The sequence below is a fragment of the Podarcis gaigeae genome, assembly GCF_964106915.1.
Source record: "Podarcis gaigeae genome assembly, chromosome: 4".
NCBI classification, from domain to species: domain Eukaryota; kingdom Metazoa; phylum Chordata; class Lepidosauria; order Squamata; family Lacertidae; genus Podarcis; species Podarcis gaigeae.
The window spans coordinates 107,341,828-107,351,465 of record NC_139677.1 but is presented as its reverse complement, the minus strand read 5'-3'; the positions used below and the strand labels follow the sequence as shown (position 1 = coordinate 107,351,465).

The 9,638-nt window shown below is 43.1% G+C and overlaps 1 protein-coding gene across 1 annotated transcript; it reads left to right on the top strand.

The window, feature by feature from the left end:
• LOC310843310 (uncharacterized protein) lies at nucleotides 1-9,638 on the top strand. Its single transcript, XM_083736452.1, has 6 exons — nucleotides 1-70; nucleotides 2,367-2,787; nucleotides 2,969-3,050; nucleotides 3,344-3,426; nucleotides 3,545-3,671; nucleotides 7,270-9,638. The coding sequence occupies exons 2-6, from the start codon at nucleotides 2,386-2,388 to the stop codon at nucleotides 9,081-9,083; spliced, it is 2,508 nt and encodes an 835-aa protein (XP_083592578.1). The 5' UTR covers nucleotides 1-70; nucleotides 2,367-2,385; the 3' UTR covers nucleotides 9,084-9,638.

Below are 9,638 nucleotides of genomic sequence, written 5' to 3'. Positions count from 1 at the left end.
TCTCTCCTGCAAGGGCTGCCTCGCTCTCCCCTCCCGGGATCTGGTGAGTCTCCCCTCTCTCTGGGATCTGGTGGGGGTCCCCGGGCTGCAGCAGGGGAGGATGGATCATGGGGGGGGGGGGAATCCCAGGAGCAGGGTGTCCTGCCAGGGATAGGTTTGCAACTAGTGTACTGTATGTTCTGCATTTGTAGAAATGTGCTGCTTGCTCCTTTGAGGAGGTGTCTGTGGGTCAGGGGAAAAGGGGCCGGCAAATAAACCCCCTTCAGATTTAGGAATCAGCCACGTCTGTTGGCACAGGCTGCAGCCAGACAGAAAGGTTTGGACAATAGATAAATGCTAGAAATGGAAAACAACAACTTATGCAATAAATCAAGAAATCCTTTTGGAAGATGGAGGTGCCGAATTGAACTGTGGAACTCCCTCCCACAGGAGCCAGGAAGGGCCACCAACTTGAAAGAGGATGGGGCCAGTTCATGGAGGAGGAGGAGAGGGCGGTGGGGGCTCCTGAATCCCCCAGGAGGAGAGCTTGGCTCTTGTGCTCCGGTCCTGCAGGGGAGGAAGGCAGGAGAGGCACCAGGCTGCCCTGTGCTCAGAGGAGGCTGGACGCAAGAGGGACCCTCTGGCCTGACCCTGGCTGGCACACTTGCGCCCATTCGGACATGCAAGCCCCCAGAGGATCTTTGGAGACTGAACACAAAGCCCTGCTGAGAATCAAGGAAGGTCTTGTCAGGAGTTTCATTCTCTCCTGCGCTGCAGAGTGAGTGTGATTACTAGATCACATGCTCTGTTTGTTGACATTCCATTCTTTGGAAGCCTGGGAAGGGAAGGAACTGTGCACCACTTCTGTCTTCTTTGTTCTGGTTTTTTTTTGTTCTCTCTCGGAGGAGAAGAGACACGCCATAATGGCTCTGTTCTTTATTTCGGACCTGTAAATAAATCACTAAACCCAGATGCTACGTATCCTCAGTCTCAGCTTCTGCTGAGCTCTGCTGCTTGCTTGAACGTCCGGAGGAGTGAATGTGTGCTCTGCATTCCAGACCGGTGTCTCCCACCCAGAAGCACCAACCAAGGTCTCACCATCCAGGGCAGGAGAGGACCTGCAGCCCCCCCCCCCCCGCCCAGTGCTGAGAGTGGTTGGGAGACCCTCTCTCTCCATCCCGTCCCCCCAACTGAGCTCCCATTCCTAGGGATCCCTGGGGGGGGGGGTGTCTCCTATCAACTCTCAGCATCCTTAGCCAAGTACAGTTCCAGCCTTTTTGGAGGAAGCCAGGACTCTTGGAAGTGGCCTGATCCTGCTGTGAAGATGCAGCGCCGGTTGGGGCCTGGGTGTGTTTGTTGTCTTTTTATTCTCTTTCTGGAATAACTTTCTACTGGGGTTTTGTATATCACAAAAAACAATACAACGTATTTGCAGCAAGATCTGCAACATATGTTTCACTACTAGTGGTCTGTGTATAGCTTCTTAGTTTGTGAGTTAGTTTAAGCCAAAACAGAAAAAGGGGAAATTAAAAAAAAAAAATTGTCCAGTAGCATCTTAGAGACCAACTAAATTTGTTCTTGTTATACAGTAAGCTTTCATGTGCATGCATACTTCTTCAGCTACAGATCTGTGTGTATCTGAAGAAGTGTGCATGCACACAAAAGCTTGTACCAAGAACAAACTTAGTTGGTCTCTAAGGTGCTACTGGACAATTTTTTTATTTTTTTATATATGTCGACTGCGTCAGACCAACACGGCTACCTGCCTGAATCTGGAAAAAGGGTAAACAGGACATTCAGCATCCCAGAGTCAAACACATAGTCAAGAGCCTTGTGGATGTGCTTGGGGTATATAGGAGTAATAGTCATTTCTCCTCTTAAGTGGCGAATGAAACAGGATAACATGCTCGTCTGTTGAGGAACCTGGGAGAATGCAAACAGAATGCAATGATTTTTGTTTGAATTCAAATTTAGATCAACCAGATTGTGCCAAATGATAATGGGGAGTGTGTGTGTGTGTGTGTGTCTCTTCTTGGGCCTTTATTCTCCCCCCACATGAGCCTTAAGAGAACATGTTGGATCCAGGAGTACCCCAAGAACACTAAGGAAAAGGGACCCCACCCCAGTAACCCCCCTCTCCCGTCTCCAGTTGCCTGCAGATTTGTCATGGTAATTTCCTGGGCAGAGTCAGGGCTGTGGTACAGTCCGACTTACGCTGGTTACTAGCAAATCCCATACAAACTTGCACAGGGAACCATTTTTCTTCTCCTTATGGTGTATCAACATTATAACAGAACAACATATTTGCTTTGTAGGATTTGCTAGTACCTCTCATTAGCACAGGCAGAACTTGGCAGAAGACTAAAGGGTTCCTTCCGATCTCTTAGAGGCTTCCTGAGAGCACAGATGGATGAGCAAGACTCAGCTGGCCCTGGAGCAGGAAGAGGCCATGCCATCCAAACTGGAAGCAGTGGGGGGTTCTGGGAAAACTCTGTGCAGAAGATCCTGGGTGAGGAGGACACCCTCCGCTCAGAGGTGCAGAGCCAGCAGTTGAGGCAGTTCTGCTGCCAGGAGGCCAAAGGACCCCGAGAGGTTTGCAGCCGACTCTACCACCTTTGCCACCAGTGGCTGAAGCCAGAAAGGCACACGAAAGCTGAGATGCTGGACCTGGTGATCTTGGAGCAGTTCCTGGCTGTCCTGCCTCCGGAGATGGAGAGCTGGGTGAGGGAATGCGGAGCGGAGACCAGTTCCCAGGCGGTGGCCCTGGCCGAAGGCTTCCTCCTGAGTCAGGCAGAGGAGAGAAAGCAGGTGAGAGAGACTTTCCTCTGGATACTCCCAAGGGGCTCCAAACAGGACAGAGAACATCCCATAATGGTCTGCTGATGGCCCATCCATGGAATGATACCTAACACCCTTTAAGTCTTTGTCATTCTCTTTCTAACATTTCTCACCATTCATTCTCTGTTTTGAATCCTTGTTTCTTTTTCAGGGAAAGGATCATTTTGCAGAAATGGACCTGGATTCCTGTGAGGCAGAGAGGCCTCCGTTGGACACCAGAGAGAGGCCACTGGGTAAGGAGGAAGGCAGTTTTTCTCCATTTGGTCTCATTCTGTTGGTTTCCCAACTAATCTGTGGGTTCTTTTCATCTTGCTTTCTTTTTTGGGGGGGGGCACAGTTGGGAGGAAGGGTCCAGAGGAAGGAAGAAGTACTTTTGCACAACTAACATATGAAATGGGCACAAACATCCAACTGCACTCAGCAGGAAAGGCTTTCTGAAAGGCCCATCTGTAGTTAGAGATGCCCTGGTTCACCTGTGAGAGAAGCAGGCACTCCTGGCATCCTGATTACCTTTTTTCTCTTTCAGGAGACAGAAAGATACTGGCTAGATCTCTTCATTTATCCTTTCATGATGGCAGAATGGAAGCAGTGGCTGTGGATACAGATCAGGTCTGGGGAAACTGCCTTGCGGGGACAGAGGCCAAGAGGTGAAACAATGTCATATCTCAATGAGTGGTGGTGAACAACACTGTTGTCTCAGAGGAGGACATTTCCCTTTTTCTTTCAGGGTCCAGTGTGCTTTGAAGATGTTGTTGTTCGTTTCACGGATGAGGAGTGGGCGTTGCTGGATCCTGTCCAGAGAGCTCTGCATAAGGACGTCATGGAGGAGAATCGTGGGATCGTGGCCTCTCTTGGTAAGGCTCCTCGTGGGATCATAATATCTGTTTTTAAATTCAAAACAGCTCTCTGTGACGAACCTCATACATTTTCTTAGAATTCAACAGCGCCCCTTAAATCACCTACGATTACAATATTCCCACAATAAACCTTGAACTGTGAATTATTCTTTTCACCGTGAATGTTCTTCCTCTAGTTGCAGCTACTTAAGCAATTCTCAGACTGGTCTGAATTGCCCAGACAATTTTAAATGTAAACCTCTGAGTTAGGGAAGTTGTAGTAGCTCCTGTCAGGTTTTCTGTTTTTGTTTTTGCTCCTGTCAGTCTTTGATTGACCAAAGAGAAGATGCCATGATGTAGCCAAAGAAAATCCATTCAAGAAAAGAGCCAGGCTTATTGAATCACAGGTTCATCTAAGGATATCAGTTGAGACTTCCAGTGTGCCCAGTTCTTAGGAACTGATTTGGATCACCCCAAAGGGTTGGGGGAAAGTGAGAAGGTGACCCCCCAAAAGCTCAAGAGGGTTTCTTGAGTCCCGAAAGTGTCCAGCAATGGTGGGAAGTAATGTTTATCAATTGACAGCATTTGCAGATGCCCTTGTAATTATTGTGGAAGACCCTAGGGATGGTATTGGCAACCTAAGACCCATAGGCCACAAGCGGCCCACAGGGGTTGTTTAACCGTTCCACGAGCCACCCTGGAACTGAGCCACCCACTTGGCAAGTCCCCACATGCTGTGGTAAAGTGGTGCAGGGACGTGCTTCCGTGGAACCGGAAATCGCATTTGCACCTGCGGAGGGATCTCCGTTGGATTGAACCGCCCAGGCAAGGTAAACCTTGCTGACCCCTGCCCTAGGGTTAGTACACCGAGGGTCTTAAATAAGATTTATGAGTTTGCGCAAATCGCAGGTTTCAAATTGAACAAGGGTAAAATGAATATGTTGGTGAAAAATATGTTGGAACAACATAAAAATGAATTAAACCAATTATGGAACTGACAATAAATAAAAAGGTCAAATATTTAGGGGTTTCATTAACAAAATCTATAAATCTCTTTAAGGATAGCTATACAACTACCTAGAGAGAAATAAAGACAAACTTAGAGTCTTGGGGAATGATATCTGTGATAAAAATGAATGTAGTGCCTAGAATTTTATTTTTATTCCAAACAATTTCAGTGGTTAGCGGAACAGGAGATTTCAAAGAATGGCAGAAAGATATTTCAAGATTTATCTGGCAAGAGGAGAAGCCAAGAATGAAATGTAAGATGTTAATAGATTCCAAAGACAGAGGTGGCTTCTCCCTACCAGGTTTAAAGTTGTATTATGAGGCGTCCAGTCTTTGCTGGCTACAGGAATGTAATATTTTTTAAAAACCAACCCCAGATCTTTTAGCTATGGAAGGACATGATGATAGATTTGGTTGGCATGCATATCTATTGTATGAGAAAGTGAAGGTACACAGAGGATTCCTGAAACATGTGGTAAGAAAGTCACTAAATGAGGTATGGGAGATATATAAAACTTTTTTAGAAGAGAAAACGCCGTGGTGGATCTCCCTGCTAGAAGTGATATCATGAAGAAACTAAATATGAGAAAGAATTGGGTAACATATAGGGAGTTATTAATGGAAGTGGAACAGCAACTACAATTTAAAAAGTTTGAAGATATAAGACACCTTCTAACAGATTGGTTACAGTATCACCAGTTAAATGAGGTTTTTAAAATAGATAAGAGAAAGGGTTTTGCAATTGAAATATTGAGGTTTGAGAAGGAATTGTTGGAAAACAACGTAAAACTACTTTCACAAATTTTCCAAAAATAATAATAATTTAATGCCATTTTGCTGAATAAAAAAATCCTCTTAATACTACCTTACTGGTGTCCCAAACTATTTTGATGTCCATTCCTTTATTTAGGTTGAGTTCAAAAAATTATTTTAGCGTCAGTTTGGCCTTTTGCAGTATCTTATCGATTAATAGATTCTCATTTAGTCTCCATCTCATTGGTCGTTTTCCCTCTTTCTTTAACCAAACTGAGACTGCATTATGATCCAAAATAGTTTTAGGTTTTATTTCAGCTTTGCTAACTCTCAATGTTAATTCCTTAGTTATCCAAATGGCATTTATCCTTCCAACTGAGTTATTGGGTCTGAAATATGGGTATATTCTCTTTTAGTTGGGTGTTTTGTTCTCCATGCATTGTAAATGTTTATAGTTTCTGTCATTCAAAAGAAGAGAAGTAGTTTTGATTGTTTGTTTTTGGTTTTTCTCTTTGTTCTATCCAATTCTGGGAAGGCACTCCATTTAAATCACCTAGGAGAATTATCTTTTCTCCCACATATTCTGCTGTTGTTTCCTCAAGTAATTGGTGAAATTCACTTTTTTAAAATTTGGGGCATAGATACCAATAATTATGAATTTTTCTCCTTGGGCCAAAATCTTGATAATGACTATCCTTCCTTCTGGATCTTTATATAACAGCATGAGCTGTGGTTTAGCATAAATCACTATGCCCCCTTTCTTGTTTTTTATCTGAGGAAACAAATTCTAGACCTAGTTTCTTATTAGAGAGAACTCTCCTGTGCTTCTGTATGACATGAGGTTCTTGCAAACATATCAAATCTAGTTTTTGCTTATTTAAAGCATGCTCCATGTTAATTCTTTTTGCCTTGTCATTTAGTCCATTCACGTTCCATATTAGAATTTTTAAATCCATTGGGAGCTTGAAGGCTGTTCATCCAGAGGCAAGCAGCAGCCATCCGGAAGTCCCATAACTCCATGTAAATTAGAAAAAAAGTATGGAACAGGTTTTAACATTTGCTAGAAATGTAAAGAGAAAGAAGGCAACTTTTATCATATGTAGTGGAATTGTAAAATAATGAAAGAGTTCTGGGAAATTATATATAATGAACTAAAAAACAGTTTAAAATGACATTTGTTTAAAAACCCAGAATCTTTATTATTAGGAATTATAGGTGCAGAAAAACCGAAGGTGCAGAAAAAACATTTTATGCATGCAATGAAAGCCATGTGAATGATTGTGGCCCAGAGATGGTAATATGATAAGGTCCCTACAAGAGAGGAATGACAAACTAAATGGGTGGACTATGCTGAGATACAAGAATGACTGGGAAAATCTGAAACCACAAAGACCAAGATTTCATTTAAGAATGGGGGAAATTCACATTGTATTTGGAACAACACTATAAACAATTGAAATCTTTACAAGGACTTAAATAACACTGGTAATGTAACAAGGACTTGAGATACTATGAAAAATGAAATAATACAAAAAGATAAAATATGCAGAAGAAAAGGATAAATATGTAACCCAGGGAGGGGTGGTGGGAAGTCCAAGAGTTCAAGAGAATCCTGTATTTCTTATTATTTCTATTTGATTGTCTATGTAAACATTTAATTGAAAATCCAATTTAAAAAATTATTATATAAAGGATGTTAGTTGATCCCTGCTAATATATGCATCCAACCCTGTAGTAAAAACCATTCATCTAACCCATGAGTTATTCTTCTATTACCAATGTTAACAAGTATTCTTCATGAATTGTGGGCTCTTTTTCTCCAATACGCACTAATCAATTTCTCTCTTCATTGCAGATGAACTGGAAATCAAGACCAAGGGTGACCAGGACATAATCCCCACAATGGAGAAGCCTTATAAATATCTTGAAAGTGGAAAAAGTTTCCATCTCACTTCCCATCAAATAATTCATGCAGGGGAGAAACCCTATCAGTGCATGGAATGTGGAAAGAGCTTCAGTATGAGCTCCCATCTCACTTCCCATCAAATAATTCATACAGGAGAGAAACCCTTTCAGTGTGTGGAATGTGGAAGGAGCTTCAGTGCGAGCTCCTCTCTGAGTTCCCATCGGAGAATTCACACAGGAGAGAAACCCTATAAATGTGCGGAATGTGGAAAGAGCTTTCGTAAGAGCCACCATCTCACTTCCCATCAAAGAATCCATACAGGGGAAAAACCCTATCAGTGTGTGGAATGTGGAAAGAGCTTCAGTATGAGCTCGAATCTCACTTCGCATCAAATAATTCATACAGGGGAGAAACCATATCAGTGTGTAGACTGTGGGAAGAGCTTCAGTCACAACTCGTCTTTCACTTCCCATCAAAGAATTCATACAGGGGAGAAACCCTATCAGTGTTTGGAATGTGGAAAGAACTTCAGAAGGAGCTCCCACCTCACTGACCATCAAAGAATTCATACAGGGGAGAAACCCTTTCAGTGCATGGAATGTGGAAAGAGATTCTGTCGGAGCACCGATCTCAGTTCCCATCAAAGAATCCATACAGGGGATAAACCATACAATTGCTTGGAATGTGGAAAGAGCTTCAGCCATAATTCCTCTCTTACTTCCCATCAAAGAATTCATACGGGGAAGAAACCCTATCAGTGTGTGGAATGTGGAAAGAGATTCTGTCGGAGCACCGATCTCACTTCCCATCAAAGAATTCATACAGGGGAGAAACCCTATCAGTGTGTGGAATGTGGAAAGAGATTCTGTCGGAGCACCGATCTCACTTTCCATCAAAGAATTCATACAGGGGAGAAACCCTATCAGTGTGTGGAATGTGGAAAAAACTTCAGTACAAGCTCCAATCTCACTTCCCATCAAAGAATTCATACAGGGGAGAAACCCTATCAGTGCGTGGAATGTGTAAAGAGCTTTAGTACGAGCTCCGATCTCACTAAGCATCAGAGAATTCATACAGGGGATAAACCATACACTTGCTTGGAATGTGGAAAGAGCTTCAGTCACAACTCCTCTCTCACTTCCCATCAAAGAATTCATACGGGGGAGAAACCATATAAATGCTTGGAATGTGGAAAAATCTTCAGTAAGAGCTCCAATTTCATGACCCATCAGAGAATTCACAGAGGGGATAAACCCTATCAGTGCGTGGAATGTGGAAAGAGCTTCATTACAATATTCTGTCTCACTTCCCATCAAAGAATTCATACAGGCGAGAAACCCTATCAGTGCGTGGAATGCGGAAAGAGCTTCAGCTGTAGCTCTGCTCTCAGTTGCCATCAAAGAATGCATACAGGGGAGAAACCCTATCAGTGTGTGGAATGTGGAAAGAGCTTCAGGAAGAGCTCTGACCTCACTTCCCATCAAAGAATTCATACAGGGGAGAAACCCTATAATTGTGTGGAATGTGGAAGGAACTTCAGTACGAGCTCCTATCTCGCTAAACATCAAAGAATTCATACAGGGGAGAAACCCTATCAGTGCATGGAATGTGGAAAGAGCTTCACTCAAAGCTCCAGTCTCACTATCCATCAAAGAATTCATACAGGGGAGAAACCCTATAATTGTGTGGAGTGTGGAAGGAACTTCAGTACGAGCTCCGATCTCGCTAAGCATCAGAGAATTCACAGAGGGGCAAAATCCTAGCAGTGCATGGAATGTGGAAAGTGCTTCAGCCACAATGTCACTTCCCATCAAAGAATTCATATGGGAGAAACCATACAATTGCTTCAGCTCCTCTCTCAGTTCTCATGAAAGAATTCATGCAAAGAGCAGATAAAAACATTCATGATACAGCTTTAGGCTTCATGGAAAAACACACCTCTTTACCCAACCCTTTGGCTGATTGACATTTTAAAATGTGGTGTGTTGGGGGGGGGGTTACGGTTTTTTAATTTTTTGTTTTGTTTTTTATATTGTGATTTAATTTTGAAACTGCCCTGCGGGTATAGGGCATAGGAGGCAACACTTAAAGGCTGAGAGGTCTTTGTTTCTGCCTAAAATATTTGAGGGGCCACCCCCCCCAGTTGATAGGCATTGCCATTCAAATGGTGTGCATACACAACACCATGTGATTGATTATGCAAGGCGGGACTTACCTCTCCCCCAGTATTTTATTCAAGTTGGCACCCCTGGTATAGGGTGGTATAGAAATTAAATAAATGCAATAATAAAATAATATCATCTTGGTCGTCTTCCTTT